Below are 21671 nucleotides of genomic sequence, written 5' to 3'. Positions count from 1 at the left end.
GATATCTTATCTTCTATTGTGTTTTAAACTCTTATTTGAACAGCATTATTAATCCAATAATCATTGCTGTATTTTCAGGAATTTATTATAAAGATTAGATACTCAATTACATATTTGATTAAATAGTATCTTGGCGGACAGTTTGTTAAATGTGTTTGTTAAATGTGTTTGTTAAGTATTATCACTGACCACGGTTCTTTGTCATTCTCTTTTGTAATAATACATTTTCTAATAATTTATCTTTTTTTGTGTGTGTGTGTAGAAAAATGCATGAAAAAAATCTTGAACTCAATAAAGAAGGGATGGAATAATGTTATGCACCCATGCCTTCAGAATGATAAGGTGGAAACACTGATTCCTTCAGAGGTTTGTTACATCATTACATTTTACAACTATCTGTCCATTTATAGACATGTTTCCATCCAGGTTTTATTATCAACCAAGTGAATATGAGTAAAAATAGCCTGGTAATACCATCCTCTGCTATTTTGCTTCGCTTCATAGACAGAGTCTGGCTGGGCATAATTGACAATCGTTTTCCTTCTCGTGGGAGGGGCTTGTCTGAAGTTTAAAATCATTGGTCTAAACGTAAGCCAATCACACATATCATTTGGATATGATGTGCTTTATGCGCCGGATCAGCCGCATCGAATCTCTGCTGTAAAATACACGTATAAACCCATCGAGCGAAATACCAGAGTTAACATGGCTATGAACGACTTTTGCAGATTATGTTAAGTAAATCGTGCCAGAGCTAGTTGAACACTATCCTTACGGTGGCTTTCCACTCACGTCTAACGGGAGGAACGCCCCTCTCTCCTCTCAAACTCTTCCACCAGACAACCATAACCATATGTAAATTAAATCTTCCTACCTTATTTTCTGGTTAATCGGGAATGTCACCAAAGAATGCTTGCCCACGCGTCCTCCACCATTAACTGTGAACAATATAATTCCATTCCATGATTTCTCGATCGTTGTGCACGTCAAGCTGTGCACGTCAAGCTGTGCTGCACACAGTTTCTCGCTGACGATCGGTAAAGTTGATAAATTAAACTTTTCCAAAAACTTGTCGGGAGTAGGGCAACAACATAATCTCCATTCAAATGTTTAACAAACACTTTTCTTGTTCGGGTTTAAGTTGGCAAGTGCCGGTTCTCCACAACAGAGCAAATAGCTTTCTGTACCTCCATGTCCACAACAAACTACAACCGTGATTCGGCGTTTAGCGTCTACGTCACGGCTCTCAGCCCGCCCTCTGTTCGTTGATTGGATGGACGTTTTGAGACCGGAGGAAAACGGTTTGAATGGGAGGTATCTCAGACTGAGTACAGAAGCGTAATGAAATTTAGCGGAAGTACGAAGTCTGACGTAGTCAGGCTAGAGTAAAAAGGTTTTCTGTTCAAATGGTGATAAAATGGTGTCCGTGGTGATTTCACGAATAAGGATGAGGAATGAGGAAAGCGTATTGTCACATAAGTTTTTGTGTATTGCAAAAAATCTGACCTTGAGCAAATTATTTACCTAATTTCTCTAATGCTCTTACAATAAAAGCTTAGCCAGGTCGAGTCTGATGTTTGTGGTCTCTGTAATTTAAAATAAATGTGCTTTCACCAAAGGGACTCGATTATGAGAAGAAAAAATTTAATATTTAAAGATTAATAAACATGAATCATTTTCTGGATAAGAGGTTGCACGTAATGAAGATCTATCATGTGACATCACATTTATTTGCGTTTAAGCTGACAAAGTGTTTCCAAAATATTTTTGAAGTATTGACATTGCGTTTATGTGCTAAAATGTAACGAATTATAAAGCTTTTTTGCTAAAAAGCCTTGGATGGAAACATGGCTTCTAAACATGTCTGGAAACATTTATCTGTCTGTCTGTTTGTCTGACCCACCTCTAGTCTTCTCCACAGCTTAATGCAGATTCAGCTATTCCTAATCTAAAGGATGATGCTGTTCTGGGGAGCTCTGAATTAAACACTGAAATCAAACCGGACAAACGAAAGGCTTTCTTTGGCTGTCTCTGGAGGGGCAAGGTGGAGTCAATGCCGACTCCACAGCTTAAAGCCGATCCAGCTATCCCTGATGTTAGGGAAGTTGTTGATCCGGCATCTCAGTCAAAGACCTACGTTAGTCCGAAGAAACAGAAACAAAAGGCTTCAAAGAGCCGCAAATTTAACCTCCAGGGAGAAAAAGTGACTGTTGTGCCAACTCAACAGCCCAAGGCTATTTCAGATATTCCTGTTGGCATGGATGTTCCTGCTCTGGCCGGCCCCCAATCAAAAACAAAGATTCATCCGGATAGTCGCAAGACATTGAAGCAACGCATCTTTGGATGCTTCCGGAGGGGCAAAGTGGAGTCAATGCCGACTTCACAGATTGAAGCCGATCCAGCTATCCCTGATGCCAGGGAAGTTATTGATCAGGCAGATTCTCAATCAAAGATTGTTGGCTTAAAGAAAAACAAAAAAAAGGCTTCAAAGAGCCGCTTATTTCACAACCCTTGGAGAAAAAAAGGGAAAAAAGTGAAAAAAGATGCCGATCCAGCTATTCCTGATGCCATGGATGGTGCTGATCTGGCCAGTTATGATGGTATCGCTGCAGCTAATGCCAGGCTACAGAAGATAGGTGCCATTCTAGAGAATATTGGGTTAAAAGGTGGTGGAAATCCCGACCCAAATAAAGCTACTGGGTCAAAAGATGATAAAGATGTCAGGCCAAAAGCTGTTAGAAATCCCAGACATCCTTGGATTCATAACCCAAGTAGATTTAAAAATCTTGGGCCTAAAGATGATAAAGATGTCAGGCCAAAAGCTGTTGGAAATCTCAGACATCCTTGGATTCATAACCCAAGTAGATTTAAAAATCTTGGGCCTAAAGATGACAAAGTGGTCAGGCCAAAAGCTGTTGAAAATCCTGGACCAAAAGAAGATGGAAATCCTACGGCAAAAGAAGATAAAAATCCCAGTCCAAAAGCTCTTGAAAATCCCTTGCCAGAAGATGATAGAGTTGTCAGGCCAAAAATTCCAAATCTTTGTCTACATGCTTTTAAACCGCCAAGCGAGAAGAAACCAGCTAATCCCCCAGTGCTTAAAGGTGAGTGTACTGACTTCAGGGTTGCATCAATATGTAAAATGGGTTGGGTTGCATCAATATGTAAATGGTTTCTTCTGTACCTGGAAATGTATGCTGTACCTTTCATCTGTGAGTATATGAGTGTTAACATGTACTGTAATCTTATCATTTATCTGTGTGTTTTTCAGACACTCTTGAATCTAAATATGTACTCTTGGAGAATGAAGTGCTTGGGCAAGGTGGCTTTGGCAAAGTGTTCAAAGGGATCAGCAAATCGGATGGCACTCCGGTAATGCACTTGTATTTATATCGAACACAATGTTTGCTGAAACAATGTTTTAAAATGTATATATTCTCAAACTTTAAAGTTATGTGTGCAGTGTCAGGTGAGCCGCTTCAGTCAGCTCAGGAGAAATTAACTAAGTGTTGTTTTTTCTCTTTACAGGTTGCCATCAAGCAATTTTTCAAACTAAATAATAAAAGAACTCTTCAGATTGTAAGTTGTAATAAAATGTAATGAAGTAAACTAGACATAAAATAGACAATGATAGTGAATATACACCAATACAAGATATTGTTTTTATTTTATTTATTATTTTTCTCCAGCCTGGACACCGTAAACCGCTCATTACAGAAGTGGCGCTGATGCTTAAGTTAAGAGATGCACCCTCATGCCCCAATGTCATTAAAATGTATGACTGGTTTGAGACTAGTTACTATATCAATCTCGTGTTGGAGTACTCTCTGCACAGCGTATCCTTGTGGGATTTTATTTATTGTTATGGAAGACTAACAGAAAATACAGCAAAACATCTCATGCGTCAGGCGGTTTTGGCAGTGCAACACTGTCTGGATAATGGAGTTGTCCACACAGACCTCCATCCCAGAAACTTCTTGGTGGAGCAATCAACAATGACCCTGAAGTTAATTGACTTTGGGTCTGGACATCTTCTTACATATGATGGCTATAAGTCCTGTGACTTTATAGGTGAGCTGAATTTTTTTATATAGTGGAGTATTGAAACCTGCTGTCAGTGCAGGGTCATCTTTTACAAAATGACTCAACATGATGTTTTGTGTACAGGAGCTGAATGTTGCACCCCGCCTGAGATCAAAAGGGCTAGGAAATTCCACGCCATGCCAGCAAACGTCTGGGCCTTAGGTGCTTTGCTGTTCTTTATGGTGCTTGGAACTTACCCCGTAGATGACTTTTATTCCTGGGATCTGATGGATAATAAGAAGCGTTTATCAAAGGGTGAGTGAAAATGACTGATCAACATGCACACACAAAGCCTCTGATCAAATCCACAATAAATATTATCTGAGGATACAGTCTGTCTGGCAAGATGTTAGATTTTATTGTGTTTAACTAAACAGTCATTTAGTGGCTCGCCATCACTGTGCCATCATCTTAACCTGAGGTACTGTCTGTCTGTGACCAGGGGCCCTTTCAATGATAGACTTTTTTGCAATATTATTAAATGACAACAAAAGTGTCTCTTTATGCCATGAGTATTATTGCCATTTGTCTGTCATGATGACTAACCAGCTCTCTCCTATATCTTGTACAGAAATCTGCGATCTGATAAGTTGGTGCCTGGCCAAGAATCCAAGTGATCGTCTGACGCTGAAGCAGATCTTAGATCATGACTGGTTTAAAACGGAGCCTGACGAAGCAGAGCTACTCTTTTACAAAATTAGGTAACAGACCGAGTAGGAAACTACATTTTGCAGATTACATGCTTTGTCTTTGTGTAGTTAGTTGTATAGTAATATTGTTTTAAATGTTCATCACTACAGGGCGCTATCCACATAAATATAAAAAGGATGAAGCTTAATGACTGAAGAAGAGAGGAATGATGGGAGATGCTGTTTTCATGGATGAGGTAATGAATGAATGCTTTTTTAACTGTACGTTTGATTACATTATTTAATTCCATCATAATGAATTAGCTGCAAGGCACAACAGCTGTGTGTTAGATGTTCTTTAAACCAACACTTCTGCATTTGTCCTCTTGTGTCTCCCTATTTCTACAACCGGAAACCGAGAATAGCATGGACAAAATTACAGAAATCTCAAAGAGAGATGAGCCATTATTTAAAACAGGAATTTCTCCATAATGTAAGTACACAACTGCATTTGTCTTTGGATATTTTATTACAAAAATCATACATATTGTGCAGTGGCGGCCGGTGACTTCTTTTTTCGAAGGCGCTCACAACATGAATGTAGCCCGTCATGTGTGTGGTTCCTTATTTCAAAATATGTGTTCTGCGCAACGAGAGATCCTGTGTGCATCACGTGTCTTGTCGAAATAAGTGCCTGCTGAAGATGCATCTAAAGGGTTTATGATAAAAGAGCATAATCAAAGTCTCTTTTATCATAAAATGATTTGACGCGTGTGCAGCAGGCACTTATTTTTACAAAACACGTGATGCACATAATTCACATGATGCAACAAACACACATCTTAAAAACGCAGGCAACACACGACACTCCGAACACATATTTTTAATTAGCGCCCCTCAGATGAGCAGTCACGAGCCGCCACTGATATTGTGCCTTTAAGGTTCAAGATATACTATAAATATGATGATTAAAAATTAAATGTTCCTCTCTCTCTTATCTTCTGGTTGTATTTCAGCCTCAGAAGTCATGACCAAAGACACTGGCTGAATGTCTGATGCAGATCCTGTCTCGTCCTTGAACACATTAAATAAAAATGTTTTCATTCATATTGTTTTAATACTTTTAAGTTGTATAATATAGTGTCTAATATATAGTTTATCCTCTATAGAATCAGTTATGTCTGGCTCTCTCTTTATGGTTTTTTTCTCCTACAGTAGGAGTTTAGGGAGTCAGCTGACATTGGCTTAACTTAAATCTCTCTTCTATACATTACATTATTACAATGCTTGATAGTTCAGTTTAATCTGTACTTTGCAACTTTTCTTGTTCCTTGCTTTTTCTGTGTCTTTTCTTTTTTATTAATGTAAAGTTGCTTTGAAATAATTAAACGATTGTGAAAAGTGCTACAGAATATAAATAAAAATGAATTTAATATGGAAGACTTTCTTTAACAGATGTTTTAATTTGCTTTTTTTACTTTTTTATTTGATCAAACTGATTAACTTGGGTTACTTACAGTATGTACATGTTTTTCATATGCAATATCAAACCCTTGACCATGGTATAAAATACTGTAATTTAACTTAGTAAATCCAATCAGACCCACTGTTAAACCTGATGTTGTTTTAAACCAAATAAATAAATACACTTGACTTAAACCTTGAAATATACCCTTCATTACTCTGTGTTTTAGTTTAATTTGCACAATTTCTCTCAATCAACAAGACATTTTGATTTACTTATTTTAGCTTATTTAAATCTGTGGAATTACCAATCATGCATAATATTATACTGATACTCTGCAGCTATTTCTGTTATCACTGTTGCTATTATTTTTGTTTTAGAGTTAAGAGCTGATTAAAAGTACATTACTTTAAAAAATACATTTAATATATATTTATAACATAATTGCAATTGGCCTTAAATGTATCTAGAAATGCACTTTAGCTAAAGCCACAGAAATGATTGAAGCACTTAAAACACCTACTGGGGAAAACATAAAAGGAACAAGATCTCACTTCAAACATTTTACACTTTTTACACAATAATTGCAAGATTTTCCTAAAATACAAGTTTTTAGGAAAAAAAATTATTTAACTTAACTTAAAGCCATTAAGTCAAAGTATATTCTGTTTTTTTTAGGGCAAACATTAACCCCCCTATTATACACGTTTGTCATTAAATCTGTCTATAAATACAAAATATATTTTCTTACAAAAATATACATTTCAATGACCATGTGTGAGCTGATGTGGCTTCGGATCGCAAAATCAAACAGAAATAACACTCATTTTGGTATTCCGTACAGTGCTAATTAAAGGCTGTTTTGATAGGTGTTGCATTATAATAAATATACTGTATTGTTTATTAAAATACCCGACATGACTGTAAAAACACAGATACACCATATATAATCCCAATCGCGTTTATTGTCTTCTTGTTTTATCCGTCAAAACATCTTTATGTGCATGTTTTAGCCGCAGGGTGGCTATGCCCATGGCTATGCCCATATATGGGCACCATGATGAACCGGATCCAAGCTGTTGTTCGTGTGTCAATTGTGGGCGGTCTCTGCACGAGGGCGCCCCCAGGCGTCACGTATGAATGAACACCAACCTCAGTGGCTCATATCGCCCCGTAAAATGGATGAAACATTACTCCTCTCTCTACAGGAATTTTAAGTAAATACATCAAATCAATCAAATTTTCTCCAAATATGCACGCATTCGAACCAAAAGCTCTGAGGGATGTTGTTTTGTGAAGTGCTTTCATGACGACCATGCATGAGCTTTTTCACAATGACTGTGACTGAGGGTCATATTTCATTTTACAGGTATGGACTCAAATTAAGATTTTGTGAATAAAGGTCAAATACAAACATTTGGGTCTTAGATCTTTCAAATGACCCATTGTTTGTTGTGGTAAGTACTTTTTTACATGAAAGTAAACAAAAATGATTAGATTATTTATGCATGGAGTTGAACATTTTACCCATCATGCATTGCATCATGTGTTATTGAACTGTTGTTTTGCTCTTTGTATTTTTATTTATGCAGTTATTTTTGTTATTATTATTTTTTAAAAGCTCATCTTTTCACTTCATGAGATTTTATTACTGTCATCGTCATAGAGTTGTGTGTAAAGTGTTGAGGTCTCTGTGTGTTAAGTGAAGTTGATGATTTCTTTTTTTATAAAGGCATGATTGCAGTTTTACAAGTTTTGTTTTAGTGATGCCCTACTAAAAAATCCAACTTGGTATTGCTGTAGCAAGCTGGTCAAGTTGTGTTTTGGTCACTTTTTAAGCTGGTCTAGCTGGACTTAACGTTAGCTGGTCTGGCTTGAAGACCAGCTGACCCACCAGCTTTGCCAGGCTGGAAGGACCAGCTTAAACCAGATATTGTCACCTTAAACCAGTTAGAAGCTTATGTTGGATTTAGCTGGATTTTTCAGTATGGCGGGAGAAACAAGGCTTTGATTCAATTGAACCAATTGCTTGCTTTGAAAAATGATTCACTGTTTCAAAGCATTCAAAACACCTTTATATGTGGCCACCTGTTGGTGAAAAAATGTTGTAAAGCTTTTTACACAATAATTGCAAAGGTTTTTCTAAAAATATATTGTTCAGAAAAATAAATTATTTAACTTAAAGGGGACAGAGAATAAAAAAACATTTTTACCTTGTCTTAGTTGAATAACGGTAGTCTACCCGCATTCACGAACATACATAAAGTGCTAGACATTCTAAACATCTGCGTTTAGAAACTCATCCTTTAGAAAATGTATCATTTCAAGTCATTTCAACAAATTGTTTTAAATTTGAAATACATTTTGAACTTGTTTTTGTAAGTAATAGCAACTCACCGCTAGTCAAAGGCACATTTTGGTACCTTAGAGGTACCTGTACAAAAATGGTGCATATTAGGACCTTGATAACTTTTTAACCTTTTTTTCTGAGAGTGTAGCTCAATGTTATATTGAATGTTATCTTGTCAGCATGACTGACATTTCATATCTGATCTCACCTACAGGTCACTGGAAAAGTCAGAACAACACAGGACATTTAAATAAAAATATGACGCAATGGCAACACTGATCACAAGCAAAGTAAGTAAAACTAAAGAAAATATTCAAACTTAAATAATGCACTCACTAGTATATGAGGACAGACAGACTTTAACTCTGTGGTATTTAGATGATCACAGTTGTGCTAGAAGTGGAAAACTACAAATGCAGTGTAGTTTGGATCTTTACAATCTTAAAGAATTCACTATAATGTATAATCTTTCAACTTTAGTTGTATGAGCTGTTTATTTGGTCAGATTCCTATTATAAATGTGACCTGTCGATTTTGGTCAATTTGGGTTTTTCATAAAAATCTGTACAATAAAGGGGACATTTCACAAGACCTTTTTAAGATTTAAAGGGGGGGTTTAATGGTATTTCAAGCATTCTGACTTATTAACACAGTTATAGAGTTGTTTCCTCATGCTAAACGTAGGCAAAGTGTCAAAACCGCAGTTGGGCATGTTTCAGAGTATTTCTGTGCCGAATGCACTTCGCCAGGGTTCGTACAAGTTTCGGCTAATTTTTTTCGATTACGGTTCTAACTGACGTTTCAGGGGTTTTCGATACGTATCAATTCTTTATATGGGCTTCCGCCGGAAAACTTCCCCCGGAAAACCCCGCCCAGCCGTCAGTCAGCGGGAGACGCTAGAGCTTGCTAACAGTTTATCACGCCACTCAGCTTTGTTTAATTTCAAAAGTCAACAATGGCACAAAAGAAGAAGTGTGTTTTTGGATGTAAGGAGAAGACATCCAGCCTTATGGAAACAATGGATATAGTTTATTAATCGGATTAGCAGCGGAGTTTTGCGTGTGCGTTTGATGCGGTGGATTTTCAGAACCGGGTCATGACGAGTTACACGTGGTAAGTAAGACTTCTGTCTTATGTTGGAAATAGGCGCGTGTATATTATATAATAAGACACGAACATGTAGTGAATCATAAGTTAAAACAGTGTTGCATGACTCGTACTCGCTCCTCTCGTGTTATAACTCCTACTTCTTCATTTTTTCGTACGTTATCGGAAAGATTCGGTAAAGCTAATCTTTCTTTTATAAATCTGATTAAACTAAAGACTCTTCAGAGATATAAAGGATGTCATACTACTCTATAGGTACTCCAGATTAATATCAGAAATGCAGAAACAGCGTGTGTTACGTGAGCTTTAAAATAAATCTTTGGTGTCCCAAGAGTACGTTTTAGCTCTAAATACCATATAGAGATTATTTATTATAACATGTTAAAAATAAACACTAAATGGCAGTGTCGTAGTTGGATAGTGCAGATTAAGGGGCGGTATTATTATAATAAGATCCCCTTCTGACATCACAAGGGGAGCCAAATTTCAATGACTTATTTTTCACATTCTCTCAGAGAATGGTTTACCATAACTAAGTTACTGGGTTGATTGTTTTCACATTTTCTAGGTTGATAGAAGCACTGGGGACCCAATTATAACACTGAAACATGGAAAAAGTCTTGTATTCTTTCATGATATGTCCCCTTTAAGCCCTTGTCTAAATAATATTCATGAAATATCTCAAATGATTTTTATTTGTGTGTTTTCTGAGAGGTGTACCATCCTTAATGTTTATCCTATTAGTACAACAATGCATGCATCCACACACATCTTACATTTTGGTTTGGGTTTTAAAACATACAGGAATTAATAAATAAAGTGCAGGACTTGGTTGATGCTAAAAGAGTTATTAAGAGCATCAAGATTTGAAAACGATCTTCCTCACGCTAACTGACAGATACGAAGCATGCATAAACCTGGATATATACTGTACATACAGAATTACAGTTTTAAAAGTATCTGTTTTGACAAGAATTTACACAGTTATAATCTGTCATGTCTTAAGTGAATGTTTGATCTAATATAACTTATATTAGATCCTTGCATTACAGTAGATCTTAAAGTTGTCTGTGTCTATGTCAATCAAACAATAAAAGAAAGAAAAAAGTTGAACATACATTGATATTTCTGTGTGCTAAATCTATTAGTTTTACCAGGGATTTTAATGTATGGATAGAGTCATTTTCAAATAATATAAAGTAAGCACACGGCAACAAAAAGTAATAAAAAATTCTTCCGCCAAGCAATGTAGTTCTTATCGGAATGGTTGCCAATCAACACAGACGCAGTGGTGCTGTAATATTGCTAAAATAACACGTCACAGGTATGTCAGGAGTCAAAGGGCAAGTGTCACATTTGGCAAAGGCAGGAATGAATAACAAATACATTTTCTCTTTTATCTGGATCGACCCTTCAAGTGCCACTCAAGGACAACAAAACAACTTTTGAAATTTGTCTTCAGTTTGCATAACGAATGTTTGAAAGAACAATGAGATATACCTGGATAATTTACTGCTTCTGGTGGGATTTCTCAGTATCTCATGAGGCGAACTAAGTAGTCGCCAAAGTGATAAAAGATAATAAATTAAAAATACTCTAAATTTATATTGCAATACCTTTTTAAACCCTAAATATCCATACAAATCAGCTGACACTAGTCAAACAGACAAACTACTAAGCAGAATAATTCAATAGTTTTTCTCAATAAATATGCCTCATTTGAAAACTAAAATAAAGTGTAGAGGACTATGATATACAGACAGTTTACTTAAAGTACTTTAATAATGCGAGTTTTGTTTGCTGTTTGACTTTAAATGCATAACTTTTTTAACTTGAGTATTTTGATAGTCAGCTTCCCACGTGAGTACACACGCATTCAAAGTGTCTAAACAAAGTCAGCAGTGCTCAAGTTTGATCTGTCCTGAAATGACGTTGACACCCAGAACAAAGCCAAGTTTATTTTTAAAATGCATTATTTCAAAATACTTGCATCATGTGCTGAACTGTCTTTGCATGCTGCTTTTGCTAATATCAGCAGGAATCTAAGGACGTGATAGCCGCTTTCAGCGTCACTTTAAGTCGGTCAGCTGCAGAGATTTGAATGCTGTTCATCAAGATTTCTTTATCTTCATGCGGAGCAAATTGAGAAATCATTATATTGGCCGCCTACGAAAATTTAAGGGGGTCGCACACCGGACGCGCAGCTCAGCGCCGTTATAAAAAAAATCAAACACATTGCTTTCTATGAGTATACGCACACCAGCGCCAATAGATCTGACTAAGCTTGCGCTATTAAATGTGCACTTCTGGTTTACGGTACCTTGGAGTTGTCCTAGACGAGACTCGATGCGGCGCTGAGCTGCTCGTCCGGTGTGCGACCCCCTTTAAGCAGCTGACTTGTTGCCTCGCTGCCTCATGAGGAAATGATTTCGGAGGCATGAAGGCAGCTAAGAGAAACGCTTTTGGACACACTTCAAAGGCAGCGTGCTTGAAGTATAAACAGAGAGCGCCTTTGTGATAACTAATCACATATTTGAAAACTACAATACTAATTTCTCGCTAGAAATGCAATTAAAAGGTGTAAAAAGTGAAAAGATACATTTATTTACACTAAATTTGTGCTCCAGATGCTTTCTTGGCCGTCATTTTATTTTTTCGAACTCGACCAGGCTCAACCAATCACATTCCCCATGTGCGCACACACACACAGATTTGTGGGAAAAGATCTCAGGAGTCAGGAAGTAAACCTAATATTGGGTTCGGACATGCGTTGCCCTTGATGCCTTCCTGCCTTGGAAAGCTGCCGCAGAAGGCAGTAATTTAGAGTTTTCGGACGCAGCCATTATATATTATATCATCCGCTTTGCATTGTGTCGCATTACCACCTTGAATGTGCATTATTTTCAAATACTTCAATGGCCCACTATCAATTATTCTTTACATACACAAATTAAAGGAGAATCTCCCTCACTGCAACGTTTAAAAGTTTTAATTCAGTTAAAATTCAAATAAATATCAATTTAATGTATGCGGAAGTAAATTATTTCTTTTCACAGATGAACCTCTTCTTCTCTTTGCAAGAACCATCAAACCAATTGTGTAGATAGCCGCTGCGGTAACCCAGACTGGCACAGTTTTCTCCGGATGGATCCTCTACCTTCCAGTTATCAGGTTCACTTTTCAAAAGTGGCCTCTTGTGCCAGAACCTTTATAAGAAAAAACGATTTTTACATCAAATACCATATTTATATTTTAAATAATTATCATATTAAACATATGCAATTATTTACATAAAACAAGTTTAATAAAACTCTTTATATTAATATTTTATCTAATTGCTATTTCCATTCTAGACATTTTTTAATTTTATTACGTGACACATTTGTCATTACATTAAGTACAGATAGCAGATTAATCGACAGCAGATTTCATATGTGAACAGAGTTCTTACTTTACTCGGGTTTCTTCAAGAGTTTTGTTATTCACCCAAACCCATCGACCTTCAGTCTCCAGATCATTGAGACCGATCCAGTGAGTCTCTTTAATTTTAGACACCAGAAAGTCCTAACAGGAGAAAACACAAATGTCAATACTGTAGAAAAAGCTTTGAAGATGGTTAAAAATTATATTGACACATCGAATTAGAAACAAGAATCTGTCTGAATAGTGTGCTTTGAGTCTAATCCTTATGTGTATACACATTTAATTTACTTTAAATATCTCTGATTCACCTGTTGTGTTTGGCTGGTTATGGTAACCAGGTCAGCTCCGATTGAAACACACACATCACGACTGCTTGACCAGTCTCGTTCATCATTGCTGAAGTAAATCATCCCATGAGTCCGACAAACTGTCCAGCCATCCACCGAGAGATTCCAAGACTGAGCTTTAAATGAATTAAATAAATGATATCTTAATAATAAAATATATAATGCAAATATTATTTTTATTTGGAATTTGGCAGAATCAAAAAAGGATAATTTTACTTTAACACACATCTATAAATAATGCAATTAGGGAACTGAGAATAATCTTGAATTGGCCTCCTAATTTTTTTTCTGGGCTTTACAGGCATGAAACTTATATAACTTACAATCATAAAGGGAAGCCTTCAGTTTGATGTATTTGGCTTTTAATTCATTAAGTTCACTTTCCATGGCTGATACAGAAATGAATATGAAGATAAAGAAGCAGTTATTAAACAAATTTGGCATAAAAAAAACAAAACAAAAAAAACATAATAATTGACTGTTAATTTATTCAAAAATAATGCACACCCAAGGTGGTAATGTGTTACACTGCATTATTTTCGAATAATTCACAGGACCGAAGTAAATTATTCCGCTTATACCACAAACGTTAGCCCTCTTGATAAATATTGAAGTAAAACTGAAATAAATGTTTTTCTAATACACACTTGACACAATTATTGGCACCCTAGAATTTTTTATAAACGGTTTCATCGGATGCACGTGCGTTGTCACAGTTACGCTTCTGGTCGGAACTTTACTTCCTGTTTCTGCTTGTGTAACATGTCTGACTAGTGGCTTAAAATAAACTCTGGATTAAATACCTCATCAAAAATAACAAATGTTTTGATTTTCTAAAGACAAGAAGAGACGGATTAAAAAGTGCATAGACATAGATGTCTCCACTTAAATATATAACACTTTTATAACAGAGATCCTGGATCTTATTCAAATGGCATCATGGATTTATAAAATAACAGATAGAAAAGTTAAATTCAGACTAGCTCTGCTAGAAATCTTATAACGGGTTTTTGTTAAATCTTTCATCAAGACAAACATCAAAATCAACAAAATGGAGAGATAATCTAAGATCACTTGACATGAAATCTTCAACCTCATCAGACATTATAATAATACGGTTTAATCTTGGCCGCTGTACTCTAAATTAAATATTACAACATTCAGAGCTGTTATCCATGCAAACAGGATTAAACTTTATAAAAAGAATAATTAATAGAGTTATGATCACAAACTTATATCATGTGACATAAAGGAACATTGTTAATATTTAGCTGTCTAAAAGTAAAATCCTACCATGATAAGAAGAGAGATTCTCTTGAATGCTGCTGTAGTTTTCCATCAGTTCTTTTTCAGGATCTGATGAAGACACTAAAAATAAGAGCATAAAAATGTTTTAATCTTATAACTCACACACAAAAAGTACAAAATAACTTATCAAAATATCAAATAAAAGGTCATGCTCTCTATTTTTAATAAACCCATCACTTCTACATCATTCACATGCATATTAGTGTTAATAATACATGTAAAGTAAAAGTCACTTTCTCTCGAGGTGCTCAAACCTCTTTTGATGTCCATACATGTACTCACACGTCTGTTTGTTAGTATGTTGTAATTCAGGATGTTGTTCATGAGTTACAGTACTTACAATTCATCCTAAAAGTGCTCAGACTTCCAAGAAAAAATGAAACGGAGACGGACAAAATCAGCAGGAAAAGTTTAGTCCTATCAGCCAGATTGACTCCATTATGACCTGGAGATAGAAAACAAATTTCATGATTTTTATTAAATATCTATATTATGATATAACAGCACTTAGGCATGATTGACTTCTTTTTATATGAAATTTAAGTCAAATCAGCAACATGATCCATTAACACAGCAGAGAGACTTTGAAAGATCTTTGTTATTAGATTTTTTTCAAATGTTTAATTTCATGTTTGATTTTAAAACACTTGTTTTATTTGATTTTGATCACAGATCAATCAACCATATCTTAGTTGTCATCTGACTTTCACATAATCTTTTATACACTTTTAAAGAGTCCAGATATTTATTGATTGTTCGTGATTTCTCCTCATTGTTAGCCTTTATGTTTTCTTCTTTCTTACCTTTGCAATGAGAGCATTTGTCATCTGAAGTTGGTATAAAATCTGAACGTTTCTCTTCGATTGATGCCATTTTACTAAGATTACAGAAAACAGAAGCTCAGATCTTAAAGGAAAACCAGAAACTTGTTATCAGCCATAATGAAAGTAATGAATCAGCGAAACATGCATATAATCTGATGAAACTTGATCAGATAAGATATGGAGGAAGTGTAGGGGTTGTGGGGTATTTAACTTGTCAAGATTTTGTAAAGTAAGCACACAGCAACAAAAATTTAATCAAAAAATTCTTTCACCAACACATTTGGCAAAAGCATTGATGAATAACAAATACATTTTCTCTTTTATGAGGGTCGACCCTTCATGAAGTGCCACTTAAGGACGATAAACAACTTGTAAAATTTGTTTTCAGTTTGTGTAACAGATCTCAAGAGGCCAGGGCCGGTTCTAGATATTTGAAGTGTTGGAGGCCCCTCGCACCCCTCTAATTTTCAGAATAATGTGAGAAAGTGTCATGCTGTGTTTTTCCTACCCTGTAAGAAATAATTTAAGCACTAATGTTACAGTTATCAAACATGTTTTTCCCCATTACTTTTCTTTTTTATCAAGGATATAATATATAATTCTATATTTGCAATATGATTACATTTATGATAAAATGTTATTAGAAATTATGCAAAGCAACATGTGTTAAACATTTTAAGGCAGAAAAAAATGTGTTGTTGTTGATGCAGTAATTTATTTAAAAACCCACAGTTTTTAGGAAAAACTAAACAACAGATTAACTTTTTCTTGTATTCGCAAGATCCATCTTTTTAAAATAAAATCATCACCATTTATAGAGATAGAAAATTACGACTTTCGAATACTTGGAGCTCAATGCAGGCATAGGAGGAGCTTGCGGTTGAGCAGACCCAACATTGGGTAAAAGGATTTTTATAAAATAAATGATATTCCACAACAAATATACATATTAATTTATATTATACATTTTAAAACGTTTTAAGATGCTTTGTAAAACAGTTGTTATTCTGGTAATAAAAATATGTGTATTTATCAAAAGTGGGGCTCTGTAAATCGCTTTTGTCCAATCACAATGGACGAGAGGCGGGACAAACAGTACATCGACCAATCGGAACATCCTTCCTCTACAACTGAAGAAACACAAAAGTGAATATATCTTGTCGATTACAACATATAACAGCCCGTGCTACCACAACATGAGTACGCTTTGATTAAACAAATTATCTGCAAAATCTGATACTTATAAAACAGTCCTTCCGCGGAGGTTTGAAAAATAGCAACCAACGCACATAAGCGCCTCCAAAGCGCCCTCAAGCGGTCATTTTTTAGAATTGCGCCTGGTGTGTGAAGCTTCGGTGGAGTTTATTTATCCTCAAAAGATTATATAAATTAATGGACTAATGTACTGTTCACTGTATATACATTTTCCGTTTCGTTTTTACTTGTATTTTAGATTAGGCATTGAATTGCTGTGTTTTAGAAGTGAAGAAAATGTCTGAAAATTAACTAACCCTGTGATGTTTTTTTTTTTTGCAATGGATATTGGGTAAGCTATCTTAACTTTAAGTTAAGTTTTTAAGTTGTTTAGAAACTGTAATGTATTATGATTTTGCTTCAATATTTGATCACTGTTTTATAATAAAATCAGTTTTTAAATACAGTTGGAGTCATTTAGTTGTGATTTCTTTCTCCTAGTTACTAAGAGTACAAGAAACAGCAGCTCTGATCTTAAAGGAAAACCAGAAACAGCCACAAGGAAAGTATCAGCGAAACGTCCATATAATCTGATGAAAATGAATCATATATAAGATATGGATGAAGTGTATGGAGGTGTGGGATATTTTAAACACATGCTATTCAAAGTTCAAAATAAACTTTTTTTTAGTTCAAAATAAACTTGTCAAGATTTCGTTAAGTAAGCACACAGCAAAAAAATGTAATAGAAAAGTTATTCCGCCAAGCAATGTAGTTCTTCATAAGCGGAATGGACGCAGACGCAGTGGCGCAATAATATTAGGCTTGTTCGACTTCATGCAGTACTGCTAGACATAAAGGCGATGACGTCAAAGTACCGCGAGAGCGAGACTAAATTAGACTTCGTTTGATTTCACGATTTGTTCTCGCGATACTCTGACATCATGCGCCTGTCGGTTCTTGTGGGCTGCATGACGTTGAACAAGCCTATTGATACACGTCACAGGTGTATCAGTAGTAAAAGGGCCTAATAGGGAATGTGGAGTTGACGTCACGCGGTGTCGCAATATGGATAATCCGCCATATTTGCAGGCACGCGTCCCATCCCGCTGTATTTGAGTTCATGTGTTGGAGGTTGTTTTTGTATTTTCTGTCGAGATTTTAATAAACTTCGATATGTTTGGTCAGTACTGCTCGATCAAGCAGGTCACGCGATCGTTCAGGGAGGAAACTGAACAACGGAATACGTTTTTTCAGCTTTTATTCGTGGAAAAAACAAGGGAAGCCGGTGCATGAGCTGACTAAAAGACGTCGGATCGCGTGGTTTGCCTGCTGCAATCAGGAGAAAAGTTTACTTTTCCAAAATAAATCCCTGCATCAGCGAGAGTGTGTTCGCTGCATTTTCAGTCATTCAGTAATTTGATTAATAAAAGCAGAACCACTTAAATTGTCTTGTTTTTATGCTAACACTGTCAAACTAACTTGTAAATGTAAGTTATTGATTGATTGATTCATTCATTTCTGATCACCCTAAACACATGAGTTATAAAAATAAATATTTAGACAATTTTGATGATTGTAACACGTATTTTTTATTAAATGCAACTGCTCAAACCCACTGCTTGTGACTCTTTAAATAACAACGTTAGCTAAATATTTAGCATTTTGTTTGTTTTAATAACTTGGCCAAAACTGAAGTGCCATCTTATGAACGTGTTGATTCATCGCACAGAATACAACGGAGAAGTTATTTTATATAATCATTAAGATACGTAGGTATTAACACATTGTCAGTAAATAGCTGGTTTGCCAACCATAAGACTCCAAAAGAAGAAGTGTCACCTTACTATAAGCTTGAAGGGATCTAAAACTCCTGCAAAGTATAAATAAAGTCCTGCAAAAACAAGGTAATTGGCCAGATATGTAAGCGGAGGTAGTGCGTCTGGATCCGTAATCCAGTCTGAGGCTGCTAAATCATGGATCTATGTTGTTTATTTGTCCAAATAAAGTTTTTTGGCAGTAGCATTTAGTTTCTCGCTATAGGGTCCCTTCTCTTTTTCTTTCAACTTCTCGATTTCTTCCGTTCTTCTTCAATTTTACCTAGTTTTAGCTTAACATGCCCACAATTAAATGGCATAGCGGTCGGCGGTGCCTCTAAACATGGCGCCCACGTCCCATAATGCAACACTGCGGTGACGTACATTAAAGCGTAACTAAACCCCTGGTCAGAGCCTGACTCCACCCACTGGCAATATTTGAAAAATGCAAGAAAAGTGGGCAGATCCCAACAGAGATAGAGGGGACGAACTAAGCTCGTAACAAGTGTGTGGTGAGATCCTAACAAGGGCGTGGTAAGCTTAAACCTGCTTACGTCACGAGTCATTTTTTGGACCCAACATCCAATAGGAAAATTCAACTGCAGTAGCCACCGTTCAACCTGAAGAGGGCAGCACTAAGACGTTTTTACACCATATATTGCAGTATTGAAACACTTTATATCCAAATGTCAAAAAACTTACTAAAATCAATGAACAGCACTAATAAACCATCATTCTTACAGATCAGTAACTAAAAAAAGTTGGATAAGGGTTTAGTTACTCTTTAACATTCCCTATGTGGCGGAATAAAACACATTTGGCGGAAATTAATAACAAATACATTTTATCTGGGTTGACCCTTCGGTTTGAAAGAACAGTGAGATATGGATGGATGGTCTACTGCTTTCGGTGGAGTTTCTCAGTATCTCACGAAGCGAACTAAGGAGTCGCCAAAATGATAAAAGTTAATAAGTTAAAAATACCAAATATGAGCTCTTTTTAAGTGCAAGTGATTTCAAGGAATGTATTTTACACCTCAGTAAATTAGTTCGTGTGAATGGGGGCACTTTCATTCGGTTTTTAAAATGTATATAAATATTTAAATATATAATTGAGTTTAGGTCCAAAATGACATTTGATGCAATACAGGGAAAAACCAATAGATGGCGCTGCAGTTCGGTATATTATTTACTGCTGCCCTGACATGAATGTGTGAAATTGATTGAATCATAAACTCTGAATATATCACTTGTTTAACACAGATTGGACCGATGAAGGTGTGTGCACTGTAGTTTTTAAAATCGTCTCTTTTCTTTGTTTTAACAATCATGTATTTTTGCGGTGATGTATGTGAAGTAATAATTATCTTTCAATGCACTTGATGATTTGACATGATTTGCCCTTAACCATGATTTAACAGGGCTTTTGGTGGTTTTAAGCAGTGTAACTCTTGAAACCCATCTACAGTATACTGTCAGAGATCCAGGCAGGTGCACACTTTAAACCAGAGGTTCCCAACTTTGGCCCTTAAATGCATTTCCTGCAGAATTTAGTTCCAAACCTGATCAAACACTCCTGAGCAAGATCATCAGGGTCTCCAGGAATATGAGAACATTGCAGGCAGGTGAGTTTGATCAGGGTTGGAGCTAAACTCTGCAGGAAGTGCATGTCGATGTAGATTTACATTACCAGCCATTGATTAGTTATGGAGCATAACACTTAGGTAACTGTAGGTAATTCAGTAGCACTTAGATTTTTTTATGATCATGCATCTCTAATATTTATAGTACTTAAACAGTTTGTATACAAATCCCTTAACTCTCACTATACCCAGAAACCTGACCCTGACAGTAAACTTTCTACATTTTACATTAACATAAGCTGTTTTTCTCAAGGGGACCAAAAATGGTAAAAAAATGATTGTTATTTGTATGTTATTCATATAGGGTTTAGCAGGACCATACGGTACAAACACAGACTACACACAGATCATTCGGATGTGCTAGTATTTTTCATTTGCAAGCTTTATTACAGAAGGCAGTTACACACTTTTCTTTTGCATTTTCTAATAATTATTTGCATTTAATAGTTATTCTAGAAAAGCTCTATAGTTGTTGTCAAAATTGAATAAATGTAATCCTTCAAACAGAGTAAATGATCATTTATATTTTATTCTGCTTCCTCAGACATCTGCTCTTATCAGCACTGATCTGAGTGCAGGCATTTTGTTAGATTTAGCCACTGTTTATTTTTTAACTTATTTTTATTTATTAATTCATTTTTATTTATTTATTCATGTGTCTTATCCACTACATCATCCCAGTCCCAGTTGTTGTTAAACAGCTCAACTTTTCTCCATAATCTTTGATACAGTAAGTTCTGTAAGTCCTCCAGGCTCTGGAGCCTGACATTATTTACTTAAGCAATATTGCAATCACAGCCGTGATGATATAGAGCTATATCACATGACTCTTAGAGTGATATTGCTTTTATACAACAGTTCGACGGCACAAGTTTGAAAAAAGAAAACTAGAAAATTGAACTTTCGGACGTGAGCTCCAGGGGTCAGTTGTTCAAAAAGTGTAATCTGGATCAAAATGATTCAGATCTGGAAATCTCATTTTTTGCAATCCATGATAGGGTTAACCATCTCACTTTTGTCCTGGTTTTTCAAAGCAAAATTAGATTGGATCACTCTGATCCAGATACACACTTTTTGATTAGCAATTGTAGATTGCTACGCTCTAAAAAATTTGCTGTAATTATGCAGCTGGTTGCCAGTAACTTACTGTAGAAGATAAAGTCAAAAAATGTTTCATGTTCATTTAACTTTGAACAAACTGTTGCCAGTAAATAACATAAATGTAAAATCTACAGTAAGTTACTGGCAGCTAGTTGCCAGTAATACCTATTAATACTGTAATTTCTACAGACATTTTTTACAGTGTAGTGTTGTAAATGGGATCACATGTCAATGTTGACTATCGACTATGTAAAAAAACAGCAGGTAGTTTGGCAGTATGGGGTCACTAAGTGTTTTTACTTGAAGAGAGAATAAAATAATACAACTTTCCCTATTTTTAATTTCAATTCAACATTCAGTCTGTTCATCTGACCAACAAAA

General features: G+C 35.7%; 3 protein-coding genes across 8 annotated transcripts in view; 1 reads left to right on the top strand and 2 right to left on the bottom strand.

The window, feature by feature from the left end:
- Window positions 1–6276, top strand: part of LOC129454554 (uncharacterized) — a 79622-nt gene extending 73346 nt beyond the window's left edge. For 5 of the 6 annotated variants that reach the window (XM_073858607.1, XM_073858611.1, XM_073858609.1 and 2 more), the window contains 9 exons: window positions 263–366; window positions 1910–3104; window positions 3272–3372; window positions 3529–3579; window positions 3690–4071; window positions 4168–4338; window positions 4655–4784; window positions 4884–5205; window positions 5729–6276. In XM_073858607.1, the coding sequence (XP_073714708.1) occupies window positions 263–366; window positions 1910–3104; window positions 3272–3372; window positions 3529–3579; window positions 3690–4071; window positions 4168–4338; window positions 4655–4784; window positions 4884–4899 (2150 nt within the window). In that variant the 3' untranslated portion in view covers window positions 4900–5205; window positions 5729–6276. The remainder of the gene's footprint in view (window positions 1–262; window positions 367–1909; window positions 3105–3271; window positions 3373–3528; window positions 3580–3689; window positions 4072–4167; window positions 4339–4654; window positions 4785–4883; window positions 5206–5728) is intronic. The other variant, XM_073858610.1, reaches the window with a different exon arrangement.
- ggcta (gamma-glutamylcyclotransferase a) overlaps window positions 1–21671 on the bottom strand; it is a 439956-nt gene that overhangs the window by 126448 nt on the left and 291837 nt on the right. The gene's annotated exons all lie outside the window — the stretch shown is intronic.
- LOC129454835 (C-type lectin domain family 6 member A-like) lies at window positions 12674–20215 on the bottom strand. Its single transcript, XM_055219414.2, has 7 exons — window positions 20109–20215; window positions 15516–15589; window positions 15053–15157; window positions 14698–14772; window positions 13366–13520; window positions 13086–13198; window positions 12674–12840 (listed from the first exon to the last, which is right to left on the bottom strand). The coding sequence occupies exons 1-7, from the start codon at window positions 20213–20215 to the stop codon at window positions 12675–12677; spliced, it is 795 nt and encodes a 264-aa protein (XP_055075389.2). The 3' UTR covers window position 12674.

The sequence above is a fragment of the Misgurnus anguillicaudatus genome, chromosome 20, assembly GCF_027580225.2.
Source record: "Misgurnus anguillicaudatus chromosome 20, ASM2758022v2, whole genome shotgun sequence".
In the NCBI taxonomy this organism is placed as follows: domain Eukaryota; kingdom Metazoa; phylum Chordata; class Actinopteri; order Cypriniformes; family Cobitidae; genus Misgurnus; species Misgurnus anguillicaudatus.
This window is presented reverse-complemented; position numbering and strand designations above follow the sequence as displayed.